This window comes from Sitodiplosis mosellana, unplaced genomic scaffold (assembly GCF_009176505.1).
Source record: "Sitodiplosis mosellana isolate CC-2019 unplaced genomic scaffold, AAFC_SMos_1.0 Smas_scaffold_16, whole genome shotgun sequence".
Taxonomy (NCBI): domain Eukaryota; kingdom Metazoa; phylum Arthropoda; class Insecta; order Diptera; family Cecidomyiidae; genus Sitodiplosis; species Sitodiplosis mosellana.
Genome location: NW_022595258.1, coordinates 1 through 21809, shown reverse-complemented (window position 1 = coordinate 21809; position 21809 = coordinate 1). Strand labels below are relative to the sequence as shown.

Below are 21809 nucleotides of genomic sequence, written 5' to 3'. Positions count from 1 at the left end.
GACTCGGCCTCACCTCTTGACTCGGCCTCACCTCTTGACTCGGCCTCACCTCTTGACTCGGCCTCACCTCTTGACTTTGCTCTGGTCAATCGCTTCGGAATGTTCACGGCAACATTCGAATTGGTTGCATCAATCGTTACAACAACGGGACGGATGCTACTATTCATCGATGGTTGAACCGCATCCACCGATTCGATTGGTTGATGGTTCCCTTAAATGGAAATAAAATGATCACTTGAGACATTTTGTTCAAACTTGAAACCACCCAAATCGCACATTTGTTCTGGCTTACCTGTGGATTCGGAACTGATAGAAATCACACTCATTTTGGAGACTGAGAAACTGTTAACATCTGTTCCGACTGCAACACACGATCCATTCGGAAGATCTGGTTCACCATTTGGCTCAACATTGAGCGATTGCATCGAAATGTGAGAATTACTTGCGTCAATCACTAACACAGTGGGACGAATATGTTCTTTCATTATCGATGGTTGAACTCCATGCGCCCGACGTCTTCCTTCTTTCGGAAAATCTTCCTCACTTTGAAATATAAGCTCTGAGTCGTTGCACTCGAAACGTTCCTCGAGTGAATCGACCCACTGGTGAATTTTTTCATGAGCCTCAAGATGGAACTCCCATTCAAATTTCTGAGAGCACTGCGAACATTGCCATTCCCACTTTTCTACGTGGCCATATCGATGTCGGTCCATTTCATCTTTGCTACCAAAATCCATGCCACAGATGTCACATTCGAAGGCTTTGTGGGTTTGCATATGATCCAACAAATGACTTTTATACAGAAACTTTTTTGGGCACACTTTGCATTTGAACAATTTCTGATTTCCAACCGACGACGACGATGACGGCAGTGTTACCAAACAAACGTGATTTTTCAAGCCACCTTTGCTACTGAATTGTCTATTAAAAAATTTGCACACATCCTTTGCATTGGTGCCATTCTTGATCACATGGCCACACAGTGTGTGAATGTGTTCGTGATCGATTAGATTGCTTTTGACCGAGAATTTCTGTTCACAGTAGCCACATTTGAAAAGAGTTTCGTAAACACGACGATCTCGCTGAACTTGGATGGTGGTAATGATGTTATCAGTGGTTTTCTTCGTTCCAGCTTTGGATCTCATTTTCAATTTGTTTGGCGAATCACATGAACTTTAGCACGATTCCCTTTTCCTCTGCTCCAAGTGAATTGGTATCGGCTATTCGTTCGGTTCACTTATGCGATTGATAGCAAATTCCCAAGTTCCATTGACACTGGCTTTGAGAAAAGAAAATTAGTCAACATTATTTGATATGAAAAAATATTTCAATTCATTTTACTCGTTTTGTCCATTTTCACGGAAAAATTACATTGAATTAAACAAAATTGAACATTTTACAAACGTTCACAATTTTTCTATCGAAAAGTGATATGCAAAACGCACTCTACATAGACTTGTCAAACATTGTGCGTATGTTTTTTATTCCGATAGCAAATTCATTGCTTTAAATTTCAAATTCCTCAACAATTCCAACAAATTTTCTTTTGAAACACTTACATTTGTTTGATTGCACATAAAAACCCAGGAATTATTAGAGATTTTGGTAAATTATTACACTACAAATACGATCTTTGAGCAAACTCGTTTGTGTGCCGGCACAAATGTCATGTCGATGTGACAGCTATGATAGAATGTTGCTTGCGGTTTGTGAATACAATAACTATAACATTTGTTGGCGCTAAACTGAACATTGTCATAGTTTCGCCAGAGGGTGTGCACAGTGCAGTGTATACGGTGCACAAAACGTATTTTATTTAGAACACATTTGACTTGACAATTGATACGACCTACACTTCCAATAATAATATACAATTTAGCAATTTCTAGGGCAAAATAAGAATTTCGGATTTATTGACGAAAATTCAATGTCATTTGTTAAATGGATAACAATTATAATAATCACTATCACAATCGATTGTCGCAATTGATTTTTTATGCATCAATTTTCCACCTTGTTTTCCATGATGATTTTTTTTTTTTGCATTTTCAGTCCAGTACTTTCTCCAGTTTTTCATTTTGTTTAAATTTTCTTAGAAAAAAAAGAGACATTTCTATGGGTAAGATTGAGAGTGGTGTATGTTTCACAGACTTTGGATGGAAAAAGTTGAGTATGTTTTCAAGCGGTGAGCAATCTTTGAAATATTTACTTATTTCAACAGATATAGGATAATTGCACAGTTTGATAAGATCAAATTTTTCTTGGCATGATTCGATATTTCTTGTCATTTAAATGAAAATCGCCAAAAACCGAGAGTAAAACCTAATTTATTCTCCATGTTATCAAAATATAACTCATCACAATAACATACACTACTCTCAATCTCACACATACTAGTAGATTTGTCAGATAATTCATACTTTTGAATATTTAGTTTTTATTTTAACCTTTTTTTATAGACGTACCTTCACCGATTTTTGTAAGGCATCATTAGGCAACTTTCAGTATTTATTTTCGCAAATTTCCGACGGATTTAATTCGTTCAAAGGTCTATAATTTTGACTGAAGACAAATTTGTTACATTTTTATTCAATTTCTCTTTCTAGCTGATTCAGTTTTCGTTTTATTGGTCAACGGCCATGTATTTCGTTTTATATAAAATAATTCGTATATAAATAATTTCTTAACTGGTTTTTGGCACATATTCATGGTTATTTTTGGGAAAAAATTCACAATTTTCACAATTTTCCAACACAACTCAAACAGAATGCATTGCAGCATGATGATGATGATCAAATTTTTCATTGACTTAGTCAAAAAGTGTTCATTGAAATAAATAGACTTATAAACTAGACCTTTTTTTTCTTCTTCAAATAAATGGATAAAAATTGAGAATTACCAAATGTTACAAATCAATAAATTCTCCATATTTGTGCAATTCTCTAAAACAAAAACATTTTATACAAAACTTAGTCATCACATTCGGTTTAGTTCCGGTGCCATTCTGAGGTTGTCTTTTTTCTCAAGATGAGCCTCAAAAACTTTTTTTTTACACTTTATTCGTAACACTCCATTCGTTTTTATTAGCTGTTCTTACCAGTTTAAGTTTGGGTATACTCGATTCGCTTTGTTTCTTAGAAGATTCCTTCGCTGCAACTTTTTTGGTTTGGATATGACTGAGATGCTCATTTGAAACTTTCTGACGCGCCAATTTAAGCCTTTCGGTGTAGAAGCAACTTTCGAGCGGTCGCTGGTTACCGTGTTCTAGAGAATTATGTTTTACATATTGCTTTAATGTAGGGCAATCTGCATCACATTCATCACACTTTATATATGACCTACGAAAATCTCGTTTTGATCGGCGAGGTCCTATTGCTCTCTTTGGACTTTTCTTCACGGTGGCACTTTCTGATACGATCTCCGGTTCGACAGCATCAACTTCAGCCAATTCTCTGTCATTAGTCAATTGTTCGAAATTGTTTGTACTAATGACAACTTCATTTCCATGGCATTCTGGCTCAACTGACATCAAATCAATGGTTGTAATGGTATCATCACTTGCCTCTACTTCGATCGGTGGACTTAGCTTGGTGCGTTTGTTTTGATCGACATGTCTTTTGTTTGACACTTCACTGGAATTGGTTGTTTTGGTCATTCGGTCACTTTTTCTTCTTGAAGCCCAATTTTTAAACTCAACGGCCCATTCTTGACTCAGCTCTTCACCAGATGAATTTGATTCGATAGCACCTGTTGGTTGTTTGTATTGAGCACCATCAATCGGATGAGCTTCGATGTTTACGTTCTCAGTGGAATGAACTTTCCGATGAAGCTCCAGACTTTGTTTGCTATCAAATCGTTGCTTGCATTTGAAACAGTCAAATTTCGGTTGAATGTTCCACGTTGATAATAGTGAACACGGCTTTGAAGTGATTGTCGTCGGCTTTGTGGCTTCCGTTGCTTCAGTGATTACCGTTGCTTCCTCTGGAACTGGTGCGTTTTGAACGGTGTCATTCTCCTGAACGGTGGCACATTCAATCTCATTTGATCCGACGTCATTCTGTGATTGGATGTCCTCGTTCACATCATTCAATGGCGAAATTGTCTCCAACACATTATCCAACACTAACCCAACTTCTGGCACATTCAACTCGGTCTCGTTGCACTGACGATTCATCTGAGGTGATTTGGATTTGGTGACAACTTGATCAGGAGTGTGAATCTGTTTGCTCACATCATGTGAACTTCCATTTTCATTAACCTTTTGCCCTGGTGCAGTGGCATCGTTTCCAATACGTTTGAGCACCACTTTTGGCTGAAGAACGAGACATTTATGTTCCAATTTTTTGCGATTCGCATGAAATGTCATATCGCAAAGGCTGCATTTTCCTCTTCTTGATTTGTTAACATCAGCTCCAAGGCCTAAATCACTTCGGATTGGCGCTGTCGTTAAATAGATATAGTCGCGCGAAGAAGCTATTGTTCTGTTCAGTCTCAATGAATATCGTTTCGATTGCGATTCACTTCCAACTTCGTTTATTTGTTGTGTTGCCAATGAAACATTCGACATAACATCAGATCCAATTGATTTGACTACAACTGTGGCATTTTGGTGAATATGGTGTTCATGTTCCAATGACTCGTTGTTTTTATGGGATGTCAAATCGCAACGATTTTCAATCGCTTCATCATTGGGAACTATTTCAACGGGAAGTGTTGACACAGCCTCCATTGGACTTGGGTTATTCACAACAGCGACAATTTGATCTTGAATTGGGTCGTCATGGTGGGCTTCATCTACCAAATCATTAATCCGATCGTAAATTGGCTCTTCATGTTGGGTTTCAGCTACCAAATCATCAATTGAAGAAATTGTCTGTGGAATGATCGATAAAGAAAATTCAAATTAGAACAAAACTATATTTTTACCATCAAAATAAACAGATTTGATCAAAAGTTCAGTTCAATTCACGAGAAAAAATCATTATCGTTGAAAATATCTGTCAAAGAACGGTATTATACATATCAATTCCTACCGTTACTTCTTCTTCAATTGGATATAATGACATGTTAAGTGCATCGATGCCTTCAAAATCCTCTTCAATTTGATTTGCATCACTGTGCTTGCTTGTGGCATCATCGTACAAATGGCTGACTTCATTTCCACTTTCATTTGCTTCGTCATTGGCCACCGATTCATTATCACTGTCATTTGTTTGTGCATCATTCTCAAGCATTGTCATAATGTTTGCCTCTTCACTCATAGTCAACTCACTATTATTGCTCCAGTCATCACATTGACCATCATCAGACTCATCACTCGATCGGGCTTCCATCTCCTCTTCCAATTCACCGAGTAAATTTCGTAAATTGAGAACGGGAACATATGTGCATGAAGTGGTCGCTGTACAAATTGAACTATTAAAATCATCATCAATTTCCGATAGATCCAAAAAGCTGGTTTCGATACTTTTAAAAATCAACTCTGACTCGCTGCAGTCAAGGTGAGGTTCGACTGATTCTATCCATAGATGAATTTGTTCGTGATCCAAGAAATCACCTTCACATTCAAATGTCTCTGGACATTGAGTGCAATTCCATAAATCCAAATGATTTTCTTCATGGACGTCGCGAAGGCGTTTGTTGGTAAACTTTTTATGGCACACACTGCATTCAAACGGTTTCTGATTTTCTTTCGATGTACAACGATGATTTTTCAGGCGCTGATTGTTGCTGAATTTTTTCTTACATAACTTGCAAATCGGCGTTGATTCGCGTAAACGTTGTTTGATTTGATGAAGGGCTTCGTGAAACTTTAAATTGCATTGGAGCAAGAATTTTTGTGGGCAGTAGCCACATGCCAACTGTACGTCGGAGACAAGACGAAGACTACGGCGAATATGGGAAATATTGGCGCTTGTTGCCGATTCGGGAACCAACGGCGATAAACTGTTTGCCGATTCGGGAACCAACGGCGATCCACTGTTTGCCATGTTTGCCATTGAAGCGATCTGACCACGGTCTCTGCAAATTGACGGAAAATCAATGACAGTGCGGTTTGAATAAAAGTACGCACAATGTGCCTAGCACATCAATTAAGTTGATGACATTAAGTCAGTGCGGTTTAAATCACAAGAAATCAAAATGATTCACCAAACATTTAGATCATCATTTTCGAACAAAATCTTCCGAAAAAAATTGTTAAAAATGTTGAAATGTTTGCATAGAAAACCAATCGGAAATCGTTCAATTGGACGTGTAAAACACTTTCACAACACATGAACATATTTGAAAATATTCTTTTGGATAAATAATTTGGACTTTCTTACCCTTTGTCAATTGCAACGAATAAAGTGTACGGTTTCTATGAGTTTTCCACTGAATGAAGTAAATACGCAATAGAAAAAACTATTCCACAAATGGAAAAAAAATATGATACAATTGATGAAATCTCTCCAAAAAGCCGGCACACAAGTGTCAAAACAATGCGAATGACAACTATGAAGTAGTGTTGCTTGCGCCACCTAGATTACTGGAATAGTCTCGTTAAGTTGCTGGAATTGACGAACAATTTAACTTTTGGTCGTTGAATAATGAAAAGATGATTTGATTTTTTATATTTTATTTTATTTATTCCGAATGAAATTGCATTTTTGTTCAAAAAAACATGAAATTGACAAAAAAGTGTGTAAGTTATGAAAATGTTGTTTAAATTCTAGGTTTTTATATGAAAGTAATGCAAACTGGAATTTGAAGCACAAAAACAGCACCAAAATTGTTTTATTTTTCTACAGAAAAATCAAAAAGAAAGAAAAATTGGAAAAAAAAAGTTAGCAAAAATTCAAATTTTCTCATAAAATTCTTGGAATTCACAATAGTCGAATCCGTTCATTTTTCTGTACCAAAATTTCTCTTTGAAATATTTTCACACACGACATGAAAAGGCCTGTTGAAAAGTTATTAATTGATGTGTTTCTTTTACCGGTACATTTACTTCAATTAGCTAGATTATTCTCAAGATGTGATCAGATTCCCTGCTCATAATAAAATGACAAGTATCGAACCAAAATTGAATTACAATACATACAAAATTATGTTTCAATTTCTATTTTCAAACTAAAAAAATGAAATTTATGTTTTCCCTAGTTTCAGCTGTTAGATTGATTCTTATGTTATGAGCCCAACTGTTCTTTGTTGTTTCGTTGTTTGTTGTTTTACTTAAAATCTTTAGCGAATTTTCGAGTAATTGGTGAGTGCATTTTGAAACGTTTGAATATTTGGTAGCATCCCTTTGACGGCTCGTTTTGTCATCTGTTCAAGTTTTGAATTTTGAAACAAAGTTAAAAGTTTCGAATGAGAAGACCGAATATGAGACATAAGAATAGATTTAAAATCAAAATGATCGCCGCAAAATTTACATTTATATGAAGTCCCTTTCAATCGACACAATTTATGTTTGTTGCAATACTTTGATGTTGCTGGTTGATTTGGGCAATAGCGACAAATGAATCGATTCCTACGAATATTTTTCAGAATGGTCTCTTTTAAATTGTTTCGACGTTTGATATAGTGATCATGTTCTGGCGATTCTACGAACTTGACAGAATCCATTTTTGACCTATTTTTGGAAATAGGTGAGGGCTCAATTTTATGGTAAGCCAAAATATCGTCCTTCGATATTGTTTCTTTCGAAGAAAATCCAGAGCATTTCGACTGACTCAAAGTGTTTTCTACTCCAAAATCGTTCTGAAGTACTATCTCGGGACTGTCCAGCTCTTGTGTGCTCTGAGTGTTGAGAGAAATTTTCTCAAAATCAGACAAAATATCCATCTGAAAACTTGACTTGAAAAAAACAACCACTTTTATATATGATTTAGAGCAATCAACGTTATGAGAGTCACTTCTCACAGCTCCAACACTGTTTTTAGCACGATTGAGAACAACACAAATGACTGAAACTGATTGAATTGTTCGTGACACGAACTTCGTGTAAGTAAATGTCTTTTTTAGGGAAATTTTTATACTTCTAGCGTGATTTTTTCCTACCAAAAAATGATGAGGATCGTTCAACGACAATTAACTGACTGGTGACTTTTCTTGACAAAACTGCTAATAAATTGAATTTCTGAATCAAGAATTTTGCTTGGACACATTGCTTCTTGCATTTACGTTGGACTATAATCCGCTGTAGGTGTTTGACGTTTTTGAACTATCAGAGAAAAATGCACACTGCACAGGTTAGTGATGACTTTTAATCTGCACTAAAACTGGTACACTATGCTGATCCGATTGGTTTCATTTTTTTAAGCACATACACCTGATGTGACTCTATGGACCAAAAAAAACTGTAAAAATTAATTACTGTTTACCTTTAAAAAAAGAGTCAAAGTTCTGCTTATTGATAACCTGCTTTGTTTTAATTGTCGATCCGGTGCTAGCCAAACCGAAGTTCAAACAGGTTATCAAATCGGATTATCTCGTCAAATTGGTTTGACGTTCTTGCTCGGCTTATTCCTTCTCGGAAACTGATCAAAATACCCCACTCGAACTGAAATACCGAGTTCACTTTGCCAGTCCATCTACGTACATTTGCACTTCGTCCATTTTTCCACTCCAGTGAGCAGCCATTAGTAGCGATTGATTGCCATTCAAACACTGTGTGAATTCGCTGATGTCTCAGCAAATGACTCAGTTTAAGGCATGTATCGCATTCGAAGCGACTTTTTGTGACATGAACACATTCGTTTTGTTTTGTTGTTGAGGCGCTTCGATACTCCTTTTCGATGGATTTAAGTGTGGAATTAGTTCTCTTGCATGTATCTGCACCATTGGTATTTGATTTTGATTCTCTATGATTTGTGGACGGATTTGCCCAGACACTGGTTCATTATTCTCTTCAATTGAGTATATTCAGAAGATTTTCAACTTTTGGTTTGATATCCACCGCTTCACAGTTTGATGGAATGGCATCTGTATTGCTTGTTGAACTTTTATTATTTACTTCTGACTCGCTTTCAACTGCGCTAAGTGTTACACTAAATACGTCTGGCTTCTGATTTAAAGCATGCGAATTTCCTACCGATTTTTTCATTACAAACCAACTGTTACATTCGGAAATATTCAAAACCGTTTATTCTGCCGTTCAGTTCGAACTGAAGAAATTGTTCGATGTCAACTTTTTTTAGCTAAAAAGTTTTCGGTTTTTGAAAGATCTTCTAGCTTCGCCTACGGTGAAATAACTACCATAGTCTATTGTCTACAAACTTTTGGCGGTGGAAGACAATGCGTAAACTCATTGGCAAATTACCTAACAAAAACGACACCTGATCTATTGCTTCGTAAAAAGAATGAGATTGTTTTCATTCAAAATGTGTCACAATTTTTATTGAACAATTCTATTGCTTTTTAGGACATTATTTTTTTTTATATTCGAACAAGTATTTATTTTTTATAATACACACAGCTTATAAATTCATCTGATTAACTCTAGCATCGTTCGATGACAATCTGAAATATAGAAAGGACATTTTTAATGCACGAATTTAACACACAAATGTGTTGTTTTTACTAAAATAATATTTTTCTTGCAACCAGACGTTCTCATTTGCATTGCTTAGGAAGCAGCATGTTTTAAGGCACAGCATTAATGCTAGCACATCGATGGTTGCAACAGCGACGCATACACGGATCTCGCGCTCATTAATGCTGTGCCTTAAAACATGCTGCTTCCTAAGCAATGCAAATGCGAACGTCTGCTTGCAACGTCAATTTCTAGCACAGAATTCGTATGTTATTAAGATTAATTTTGTGTTAGAAATGTGTTGAATGAGCAATAGAATATTACCATTTATTTTATGTTAGATGGATTTGGTGCGCCTTTGGTGTTTTCAGAATCAGAATCAATTTCGGAGCTACTGCCTTCGCATTTAGAATTAAAAAAATGTCATTTCTATATTAGAAGAGTTTGTGTAATTTAGAAATATATGAAGTCATACTCACTATTTGAACTGTTACTGTTACTGTCATCAGCGTCGCTTCCTGTTTAAACGATGAGAAATATGTTTGAAAGAGTGAAAGAATGCAAATCAATTATGATTTTTTTTTGAAGTCGTTCCATAGTAAGATACTCTTTGCTTTGAATACAAAACTTTCAAAGTATTAACTGAATTTGTACTTAATCCATTTTCTCGGTGTATGGAACAAAAAATAATTAGGGAGAAAAATATGAAACTAACCGTCAGCATCAGCGTCATCGAGGAGAAGTGGAGTTCTTGGAGCTTGAACGCCATCACTAACACTAGGCCCACTATCGCCACCAGATTGAGGCGCACCGTATACAGCTACACCGATGAGCAACAAAAGTGCAAAAATGGTGAATTTCATGTTGAATTTTTTTTCTTGATTCGAACGGATTCGATCGGAATTAATAAACTGATTGTTTCAGTTTCCATTCCAACACGCCTTTTATACAAATTTTTTCTAAAGTGACAAATCACTTCGCGTGAGATGTTATTTATTTTCGATTACACAGATTATTAAGACATTCTTTCGGAGTAAACATTTGCACAGAGTGTTTTGTTTTCGATCAATACTTGGGCACACATGTGCCAAACAATGAACAATGCCACACAACAAAGGAAATTTTGAAGTAAAAGAATTAGTCATTTCAAAGGTTCAATCAATCCATCTGTTTCTTCGAAATGTCAACACACTATTTTTGTAAATGAATCGTATTCTTCTTTTATTTAATCGAATAACGGTACGATTTTATAGATTGTAGCATTTTTCAATGCGGAATTGGTTACTGTATTTGTTGGAATTGAAACAAATTGACGCAATTTTCTATCGCAAATTCGATGTGTATTGTGAAATACTGAACCTCTGTCGAAATACTAATACTCTGTATTTCGAAGTAACTTGACATTTTTCTACTAATTTTCTTAGAGTTGAGAGCAGGCTCTGGAATGTGTTTATCATTCGGAATTTTAAAATCTATTGACTTGTTTGTGACACACAAATTCGAAAACAACATTGAATGAAACCAATTGTTTGACATTTATTTGACGATTATGGCCAATACATTGAGCCTACGCACACGGTCATATGGATGATGAACAAACACTACGTAGATTCTAAGTCGTTGAACAATAGGCTAGAAATTATCGCACAGAACTATTTAGCATCGAATCAGCCAATTACAGCCCTATGCCATGGTAATTTCAAAGCACTAAATTTGGTGATTTATGCACAGAATTGTATCAATTTCTTAGTCTTCTGTGCCGAATCGTTCTTTTTGATCCGCTTTTACCTTGCATTTGATGCCAAACGTGCCAATTTACGACGTAAATTTTAGGTTTATTTACACAGATAAGTCAATAGAATTCACATTTTGAATGAATAATTTGAATAATCAGCGACATGACACATTACTTGTTGACAGTTTGCCTATTTTTGAACAGAAAAACAACGAATTCACCCAATTAAATTGTAAATTAAACACAATTGGTTGATTTTTACTATTTTTAAATTTCAAATGTTATTTTTATTTCAATAAAAGTGAATTCTCAATCCAAGAAACAATGCTTAATACCTATTGATTCTAAAGTGAATCATTTTCAAGCTTAAAATAAATAATTTCATCAAAATTGTCTTATTGATTCAAATCTATTCCTGTGCTCTCGATCAAATTGTTTGATTTTTTTTACTAGTTCCTGTCGTCGTTGCCAATTGGAGCATTCATTTCTAACTAACGCCAAATCTCTTTGCTTAAACGATGTATTAGTACTATTCGATCGACGAGCTAATTTGATTTTTCTATTTTGCCATTCCAGTAAATTTCTACTGATTGGGATTGATTGCCATTGAATTGCTGTGTGCAAGCGTCGGTGATTTAAAAGCAAATTTAGTGTTTTGAATGTTTTATCGCATGTATCACAGTCATAGTGTGTCTTCGTTTCGCAGGGATATGTAAGTTTTTGCTCTTTTGATTCTGCTAACTTTTTTGGCGCTGGAAAAAAATACGAAATTTCTTCTTGTCGATAAACCCGTCTCAGTGGCCGCTTGTGATTTGGTTTACCTTTCTGTTCCACTGTGAGCACTGCTGGGATTTGTCTATTGGTCGTAGATTCGTTGTGAATTTTGACTGGTGCTTGGATTCTTTTTGTTGGCTCACGGCGTTCTTTTACACTTTCTCCACAGTTTTCCATCGCTTCAATTTCTTGTTTTATCTCCACGCCTAAGGCTCCTCTATTTATCGCCGTCTCACCTCTTTCAATACAAAATGTTGGGTACAAAATAAGCGGCAGCTGTTCAATCTTTGGCTTTACATCATTCTCACTTTCGATTGGTTCTGTTCTGTATATCACTTCGAACTCATCGCAGAAGTTATCAATCGATTCGGTCTTTATTTCCAATGGTTTCTTTTTTATAGCGATATTCTCCATTTTGATACGAATACACAGAGACAACGAACAAATTTTTAGTTCTGAAGTCTGTCTCCCTTTTCTCTCAGTGTCTTTGAGTTTTATTCGTGAAAACTTGCAACTTAGAACATTTACTCGTGGAATGCGATTTGAAAACTAATTATTTTTTTTCGATGCCTCAAGTGTTCCCTTTGGATGCTGAACTGTTTCTGATTTGTTTGCACAATTGCACTGCCCTTTTGAATGTTCAATAATGACCATTCAAATCGATAATGTTCCTTTTTACTGGAAAAAAAATCAAGAATTTTAAGTAGCGCGATTTTGGGAATTTGCGCATTTTTAAGGTAAGGCAGATAAGAAAATTAAGAAGGGTTAGTAGATTTTGGTACATTTCCAGGAATTTCCAATTCAAACAGATCAAATAAGGTGCAATTTCTACTGAACAAATTTAAAGAGGTTTGTTTCTATCGAAAAATCTATGAGAAAGTGCAATTTGCTAGGCAATTTGAAGACTTTGTTGTGAAATTCAATCATAACTCATGATCCGAAGAATAATTGTCTTGGCACATTTTTTTCCCATTTCCTCGAACCATTCGACTTTCAAAAGAGATACTTTACCGTGTGAAACACGGTCTGTGTCAACACATTTTCTGGTTCATAGGACCATTTGCCTACAGAACTTTGAATGATAATAATCAAAATAAAAATCAGATGTTCAATTGTCACAGTCCCATACATTTAGAACACAAGCATTTATGCTATGGAGTCAGTATTATCAAGTCAGAAATAATCGCATCCATTGGTGCAATTTTCAATGCTTTAAAAAAATTGTTTGGCTTTGAATAAAATGATTCAAATGAAATTCTTCTCAAGTCTTCAGCTAGATTTAAGCAATTTTTATTTTAATTTTGAAGTAACATGCTCGCTACAAAGCTTACAACTATGGTTTTTCTATTTATTTTTCGATCTCACACTTTTGATTCAATTCAGTTTGAATTTTTTTTTTTGTATTTGGTTTAAATTTGCGTTTGGTTTATTCGTGTCCATGGCCTGGTCATAGTTTTGATTGATGGGAAAAGTCTGAAAAGAGGCAAATAAAAATGTGTCATCCAGATGAAATATACAAAATGAACATTGTTCAGTGAACACTGGCTCAAAAACACTGAACACTTGATATTTTAGTTGAGAAAAATGAAATATTTTGTGAAAAATAGTAAAAACTTGGTTACAATCACTTTAAAAAGTCATATTTTTCACTGTTTTTATAAAAAAACGTCAAAGTTTGATTAGATTTCAATATAAAAAAGAATTTTTTTTCTTAATTGACGCTTTAGAAAAACTGAATGATCGAAGTAATCGAAAGCGTTCAGTTGTGACTGATTTTATGCCACACCAAATGAGTTTCTGAAACCCAATTTTCCAAAAGAATAAGGTAAAATTGACCAAAAGATGCTTACCGATTTATTCTTTGTCCCATGTTCTAATTGAAGCGAGCATTTTGCCACGGAGATGACGTTCGTGGCTGAGGTCTTTCAAAGGGAAATCGAGCTCATGGGCAATCTTTTTGACCGTTTCCTTATCCATTTTCTTGGTATTGTGCCGTTTCATGGCCTTACGAACTTTGTGATAGTCCAGCGATGGAATGTCTGTAGATTTGGCTTTTGTAGTTCTTGCTCGTGCAGTTTTCGGTGCCATTTTTCCTTATTTTCTTCTTCAACTTACGGTGACTTTGGGATTTTAATTTTAATTTACGTATTTTAGGTTGATGGATCCAAATCGAATGAATTCACAATTGAAAATGAGCTTAGAATTTGATGTGCGGTATTCAAAGTATGCTGCGATCACAGACAGAAGTAAAAGCAAAATCTGAATTGAACCAGGTCACATCGAATTGTGTCGAATTGAATTGAACTGAATCGACTTTTCTTCTGATACTTTGCGCTATAAACAAGACTTTTGGCGCCAAAAATTGACAATTGATATGGATCGAAATTTGGTACGGCTGCCAATGAATTAGACTTAGATAAAAAAAAATCTCCGGTAATTAGAACTATTACAAGCATTAATGCCGAACTGACACATCAAAACGTCAATGCAATGGCAACTAAACAAAAGCATGCAAAAAAGAATCGAATGACATTACCTTTGTGTGTATGACCCTTGAATCTGTTGAAAGTAGCTCTGTTTGAATGTAGTTCAATGAAAATGTAATTTTTGCCATTAATTAACGCAGAATGTTGCTCAGAAATAGGCACAGTTTGCATTTTTCTTCTGATACGTGTAGAAGTAGCCCCAATGAATGGCCTTACATTCAATCTCCAATTGCAATTTACTTGAATTCATCATAAAACTAGCTTCCATTTAGTCATTTCTAACAACAATTCTAATCAGACTTCTTTCTCCTTTTCTTATCCAACAAACCTTTTTCTTCTTACCTATTGAAGCCCGGTACCTGAAAATTTCTCTTTGAAAGACCAAACGTCAAAGTATACTTCATAAAAAACACCAAAATTTTACTCAAGTCAAGTAAATGAATTTTATTTGAAATGCAACGATAGCGTCTCATTACAGTCGAAGACCATAGAACTAATGACATGTTTAATTTAAATCGATTGCAATCAGTTTGGAAATATGAGCTCATGACACAATTAAAAGAGTTGAGACAAATTTCGAATCGGTTGGATTTTAGACAAATGATCTTTCACGCAATGTGCTTAAAAATGAGATTTTTTTTGTTTCTTTTTGAAAATGCGACGAATCGATTGCTTTGTCCAAAATCAGAATTCATTATTGGTCTCAAAAAAATTAGCACGAACAGAGCTGACTCTGTGTGGTTTCACTCAAAGCAGTATTGTTTAATGCTATGCAATCGTATTCATGATATCCTTTGTTTTCGTTATGTTTTGCTCCTGTGGTTGTTTAATGTTTATGTTTCAGTCGGTGACTGTACGGTACCTCTGTGTTTCAGTTTCAGTTGAGATTATTCATGTCCGTTGAGTCGATAGCGATCATCGTTTATACTTCACTGGGATGCTAAAATGGGCTCTGAAATGAAATCAAAGCACGAAAAAACAGTGATAAGCCAATGAAACAAATCGATTGCATGGCAGAGTTACGGTGAACAAAGAACGGGTTTGTTCGAGAGAAAAGAGTACATTGTTCGATAAAGGCAGTGAATTTCATCACATTGCGACACACATATGAACCCGTGAGCATAAAAACGACTTATTAAACAATCGCCGAACAAAACAATACAAGAAAAAACTACCGAACAAAACGTACCACAGCGGTAATGTGTAGCACAGCGGAGTTTCGTTTTGAACGGTACCGTCCTGCTGTGTTACGTTTTTAACGTGTGTTTTGTTTGGTAGTTTTTTCTTGTATCGTTTTGTTCGGCAATTGTTTAATAAGTCGTTTTTATGCTCACGGGTTCATATTCACTCTTATTGAATGAGAAAATAACGTGACTTATTCTCCTTTTGCGGAAAATGCGTAGCAAAATTCACTTTTGGCGCATAAATTTATTTGTTCCTCATTTTTTTGACTCTGTACTCTCTGTCAATTTCAATCTCACTTTTTCTCAGTTGATGAGTTCGATATAGAAAAGCATGCATTAGACAAAAGAGCACGAGTCGCACTGACTGTTTATTGAAAAAAAAAGACCTTATGTATGCAAATCTCAAAATAAGTTCTATGTCTGGGCTTCTATCTAGCTTTTAGCAACTAAAATTGTCTTCAGATATTCGAAAACAACATCAATTTTCATGACATGATTTTTTCCAGGCGTTCATGGCATTGAACTAGAAAACCATGATCAAAACATGCTCTCCTTTCTCACGACAAAAATGCTCGAATCTCAAACTCACCCATGAATCAATGGGAACTTCAATTGTTTTAGTATTTATGCAATGACTTACCCAGAATCGGTACTAACGATCGGATGCCATCTTTATCTTCTCCAATGCAATGGTCTTGGCTTTGCGACCTTTGGCTTGAAGGCGAGTCACGATTTTGCGCACATTGCTGGCCGGGCGTTTTGGCTGATAATTCTTCGGTTGGTGAAGGAAGACCTTGACTGTGACGCTCGAAACATCACTGTTGTGGTCGCCGACAATGTGTGTACGGCATCCTCCAAAGCTCGAAAATTGCAATTCACATTGACCACAAACAAATGTCGTCATTTTGTTTCACGACTGATTGAACCGGATTCGCAAGTTTAAGCAATGAATAATTAGCGTTTAATGGAAAATGGAAAAAGAACACACTGAATTTGTGATTTCTGACGCAAATCGATGCAATTGAAATGATTTGAAGTGACTGATTGGAAGTGATCAATTACTTAATGCGACCAAGCCACTTGAATGCTCGAAACAGAATGACTCATTCGATGCACTCATGCTGTAATTTATAACATTATGCAAGGCGTGACGTTAACTGGTCCAAAAAGATGTTGACAAACATTTGTTCAGTGCACTGAATTCTCATTCGCAAAAACACACACATGCCAAAACACACGCACACTTAACTTAGCTGAGCAAAGATAAAGCTGATTGGATGTAATGCAATGAGTCATTGACAATGACAATTGTGAACCATGTTGAGGAAACCCATTCCAAAGGAAGAAATGCAGAAAAAACTTTAGTCCACTGAAATGCAAGCCAATTGCAAAATCGATCTTCTGATTTTAGCTAAGAAAAACTGGGAAAAAAATCAGCGTAAAAAATGATTTCTTTGACGCGATGCTGATATCCTTTGTATCGTAAGATAAAGCAAATAAAACGTCACATGAATTGACTCATACACCCCAGCCCCATGCAAGTGAAACATGAGCTAAAGCCATGTCTCTTGTTTGATTGAACAAAACCAAAAAGCAATTCGTAATTTTCCCAATTCGAAATACCGTCGCTCATTGCATCGAGTAAAGTGGGAATTTTGCCTGAAGTAAATTCGGCATTTTCTGAATGACGTTTGAACGGTCTACATTTGTCTACCCATAAACGTATGAATCGATTCGGTATTTCCCTAGAACGTGCGATTTGTTCAAGAAACAAGTATAGCCCATATTCACAATCAATGTTGACTCTAGTCAACGTTCAGGTAACAATTGAGCTAACTATAGTATTGAGCGTCGCTCAATGAGTGAAAACTCGACAAGTCAAAGTCGATATTCTAAGCATGTTTTGCCAGCAATAATTACTGAGTAATCAATAATGAATGAAGTTATTCGGTGAATGTAGAAGAAGTAAGAGCCAGACTGAGAGATGATGCGCAATGAGAGAAGAAAGAGAAAAGAATATTCGAATTGGCGCAAAGTATATTCAGTTGTTTGGCTCAAAGAAAGAAAGAAAGAAAGAAAAGGAAGCTTCAGTCACATTTCCACAAACCTTCACGATCCAAAGTGTGCCGCTAATTACTCCTGGCTGAAAATGCCTTCACTACGATTGTTTTTTTCAACTAGAAACACCGACTTTTGTTTGTTTTTCTTACAGATTTTTGTCACTTCAATATTTTATTCAATTTATATAAATTCAGTTTGTTCTTTCTTCACGATCAACGATCCTTAAATCTAATTGTGATTCGTTTTTTTGTATGTCTTTTTACGTCAATTGTATTTTGTATCAAACAAAAAAATATTTCGCTCACGAATGCGATTCATTTACTTGACGTTAAACCAAAATCGATTGATTAATCTGATTGCATTAGGAAATGCTTTACGACGAAAACAAAGGGTTTTTTATGCTGCGCATAAAAATTATTGCTCATCTGTGAGTTTGCTGCTGCGGCATTCGTTGCTTCTTCTTCATCATTTTCGACAGAGGGAGAAGGTGAATGTTCGTGTCTTTTTGTTCATGTCTTGTTGTTCAATTTTTCTTGTTCGGTGGCCATTTGGGGTTTGCATGAGCTCGGTTTGGCGCTTGGGCGAGTCCGTTGTGTCAAAAGGTGGTCGTCAATAGTTAAGCAACAGTCGAACGAGCTGTGAAACAAAACGAAACAAAACAAAAACATGCATCAACATGAATTGTTGTGAACAAATCTGGTTGGGAACACAAAAAACACCGACCAACGGTGCACCGAATTGTGTGTGTTTCCAGCGAAGAATCAATCCCGTTAGTCAATGTAAAATGAATGCGCAACACAGTGGTGTTTTGCGACGCAAACACAATCTGTCACTTTTTTCAATCGATTTTTTTCTTCCTTTTTTTTAAAACGATTTTGCGGTTTCTCAAATGATTCGGTTTCTCTTGATTGATTTTTGCGACTTTTTCACGATTTCTCTCGATATTTTTTTATCAATTCCTATTCCGAACTACGCAATATTAAATAAATCACAGAAATATCGCATGAAAATACCATTTCCGCACTATTTTTACGATTTTTTTTCTATTTTTTATCCGACTTTTTCCGACTTTTTGCGATTTTTCCTTACTTTTTTTTCTGAGCAATTCAAAATGAAAAAAAAAACACTTACCGACTGACACTACGAGCGGTTCCAATGTAGAATGGATGCGGTCATTTTGCCTTGCATATGCTTGATACGTTCGTTGTCGCTCAATTCGAATCCCATCTCGGCTGCGATTTTTTCGACAGCATCCCTCTTCGCGGATTTCACGTTCAGACGCTTCATGGTTTCGCGAACTTTTTGGAAATCCAATTCGTATGATTTCTTTACCGGCTTTGTCTTTGCCGATTTTGTCTTTGCCATTTTGATGGGCACACAAACTTTCGAATCTTATTTGGAACAAACAAAAATTACTCTACGAGAGAAATTCGGACTTTGTTTTTGCTGTCTGAATGACTTTACTGATGCTTGGCTTTGGAGCTAATTTGCTTTTAAGCGTATGGTTGCAAGGAATGCTGGAACAGAAATGAACACAAGCTCAACCGCACTTGCTTCGTTAACTCGGTATGATGTTCGCGTGAATTGACATGGACGACAAGCAGCGCCATCAAACTGAACCAGACCTTTTTTGCACATAGACATTTTGACATTTGATTTATAGCAACGATAGATTCTAGTTGAATATTTGAATTTGCATTGGACTTTTCGCCGGAAAAAAAAATTAGATTTCAATCAGAAAATTTTCTTAATCATTTATTAATGGAATAAATTTATTTTTCCCATTAAATGGATTTTTTTCAACGACTTTTTCCAACTGGATCATTCAGAATGTCGGTATTTCAGATCGATTCGTTGAGTTTTCCAGAACAAACGACTCTTTCGCAATGGAATTTTATTGAATGGTTTATAAAAGTTCCAAAGAAACGATGAGTTTTTTCACATTAAGAAGAAAAATATTGATTTTTCAAGTTAGTTTTATGCGCCTGTACTCATTCATAGCCATCATTTGCTCCCAATGCAAAGTGAACACCGACCGAGTTCAAGTATAACTTTTTTCCAACCGCTGAGAACAAATGACTTAGAGCAAATTACATCAGGCCGACAAACGATTGTTGTTCATATCCAATGAACAGTTTATAGGCAACTGAACAATGACACTTACACTTGCTAAAATGCTTTGTTTAAATCTTTACACTCTTTTCGGCTCATACTCGAACCCAGTAATTGCACTTATGTAGTATAAGTAAGTTATATGAATGAAATTTTCATCAGAAATTGAACTTTTATTGAGGTACTTTGGAAATCGAAATGAATGTGCTAATCTATTCATGCTATTCTCAGCATGTTTTGTCCGTGCAATGGATGCTGAACACTTGGATGATATCTCAATACAATAGCCACAGCAATTAGCTCATACATGATCCATTGATTTGAAGACAATAGATGTTTTTAGCTCTGCCTGCCAATTTGACAATTTAATAATGTAAATTGAGGTTTAGGGCTTGCGATATGGAATACTAATCGAAGTTATTCAGTGAATTTAGAAAAAACAAGAGTCGGAAGATCGAGAGACGATGCATAATGAGAGAAAAAGAAGAAAAAAATATTGGAATTGATTCAAAGCAGAATTGAGACTCTCTTGAGTTTGGCTCAATCAAAGAAAGAAAGGAAAGCTTCAGTCACATTTCCACTTACCTTTATCATCCAAAAGGTGACGCTAATTTCTCCCCGCTGGAAATTCCAACACTACGATTGTTTTTTTCAACTAAAAACACCAACTTTTGTTCGTTATTCTTACAATTTTTTGTCACTTCAATATTTTATTCAATTTATATAAATTCAGTTTGTTCTTACTTCACGATCAACGATCCTTAAATCTAATTGTGATTCGTTTTTTGTATGTCTTTTTACGTCAATTGTGTTTTGTATCAAACAAAAAAATATTTCGCTCACGAATGCGATTCATTTACTTGACGTTAAACCAAAATCGATTGATTAATCTGATTGCATTAGGAAATGCTTTACGACGAAAACAAAGGGTTTTTTATGCTGCGCATAAAAATTATTGCTCATCTGTGAGTTTGCTGCTGCGGCATTCGTTGCTTCTTCTTCATCATTTTCGACAGAGGGAGAAGGTGAATGTTCGTGTCTTTTTGTTCACGTCTTGTTGTTCAATTTTTCATGTTCGGTGGCCATTAGGGGTTTGCATGAGCTCGGTTTGGCGGTTGGGCGAGTCCGTTGTGTCAAAAGGTGGTCGTCAATGGTTAAGCAACAGTCGAACGAGCTGTGAAACAAAACGAAACAAAACGAAAACATGCATCAACATGAATTGTTGTGAACAAATCTGGTTGGGAACACAAAAAACACCGACCGACGGTGCACCGAATTGTGTGTGTTTCCAGCGAAGAATCAATCCCGTTAGTCGATGTAAAATGAATGCGCGTATTGTTCAACACAGTGGTGTTTTGCGACGCAAACACAATTTGTCACTTTTTTCAATCGATTTTAAAACAATATCGCGGTTTCTCAAATGATTCGGTTTTTCTTGATTGATTTTTGTGTCTTTTTCACGATTTTTCTCATTTTTTCAACAAATCACCGAAATATCGCATGAAAATAACATTTCCGCACTATTTTAACGATTCTTCTCTGACTTCTTTCGACAATTTTTCTTTCTGAGCAATTCGAAATAAAAAAAAACACTTACCGACTGATGCTAATTGTCCCAATATTTGATTGAGGCGTTCATTTTGGCTTTGAGGTGGCTGACACGTTTTCTGCTGCTCAACGTATACTCCAATTCGGCGGCGATTTTTTCGATGGCCCCGAAGTCAGACCTCTTCATGTTGAGACGCTTCATGGTGTCGCGAACTTTGCGGAAATCAATTTCATATGCTTTCTTTGAAGACTTTGTCTTTGCCATTTTGATGGGCACACAAATTTTGTGAGTCTTATTCGAACGAAAAAAAATTACTCTACGGGAAATTGGAACTGTTTTGCTGTCTGAATGACTTGGTTTTGTCGCTGATTTGCTTTTAGGCCTCTGATCA

The 21809-nt window shown here is 35.8% G+C and overlaps 2 protein-coding genes and 2 long non-coding RNA genes across 10 annotated transcripts in view; all 4 read right to left on the bottom strand.

The window, feature by feature from the left end:
- The window catches only part of LOC129568073 (oocyte zinc finger protein XlCOF22-like), a 2583-nt gene extending 866 nt beyond the window's left edge, over window positions 1-1717 (bottom strand). The window contains exons 1-3 of one of the 6 annotated variants that reach the window (XM_055445602.1): window positions 1560-1717; window positions 293-1275; window positions 14-211 (exon numbers count right to left, since the gene is read on the bottom strand). In XM_055445602.1, the coding sequence (XP_055301577.1) occupies window positions 14-211; window positions 293-1145 (1051 nt within the window). In that variant the 5' untranslated portion in view covers window positions 1146-1275; window positions 1560-1717. Of the gene's footprint in view, window positions 212-292; window positions 1280-1559 lie in introns of all 6 variants that reach the window. The other 5 variants (XM_055445601.1, XM_055445603.1, XM_055445606.1 and 2 more) reach the window with 5 other exon arrangements.
- Window positions 1718-2401: 684 nt separating this feature from the next.
- On the bottom strand, window positions 2402-6499 carry LOC129568072 (zinc finger protein 236-like). 2 transcript variants are annotated; one of them, XM_055445599.1, is made up of 4 exons: window positions 6327-6499; window positions 5468-6021; window positions 5034-5401; window positions 2402-4873 (listed from the first exon to the last, which is right to left on the bottom strand). In XM_055445599.1, the coding sequence occupies exons 2-4, from the start codon at window positions 5997-5999 to the stop codon at window positions 3050-3052; spliced, it is 2724 nt and encodes a 907-aa protein (XP_055301574.1). In that variant the 5' UTR covers window positions 6000-6021; window positions 6327-6499; the 3' UTR covers window positions 2402-3049. The 2 variants fall into 2 exon arrangements, with proteins under 2 accessions (XP_055301574.1, XP_055301573.1); XM_055445598.1 differs by having other exon boundaries at window positions 5034-6021.
- A 6777-nt stretch (window positions 6500-13276) lies between these two features.
- On the bottom strand, window positions 13277-14203 carry LOC129568110 (uncharacterized). The gene is made up of 2 exons (XR_008687906.1): window positions 13877-14203; window positions 13277-13499 (listed from the first exon to the last, which is right to left on the bottom strand). It is a non-coding gene; the product is annotated as an uncharacterized LOC129568110 (long non-coding RNA).
- Window positions 14204-14930: 727 nt separating this feature from the next.
- On the bottom strand, window positions 14931-21809 carry LOC129568079 (uncharacterized). The gene is made up of 4 exons (XR_008687904.1): window positions 21467-21809; window positions 18889-21043; window positions 16337-18393; window positions 14931-15464 (listed from the first exon to the last, which is right to left on the bottom strand). It is a non-coding gene; the product is annotated as an uncharacterized LOC129568079 (long non-coding RNA).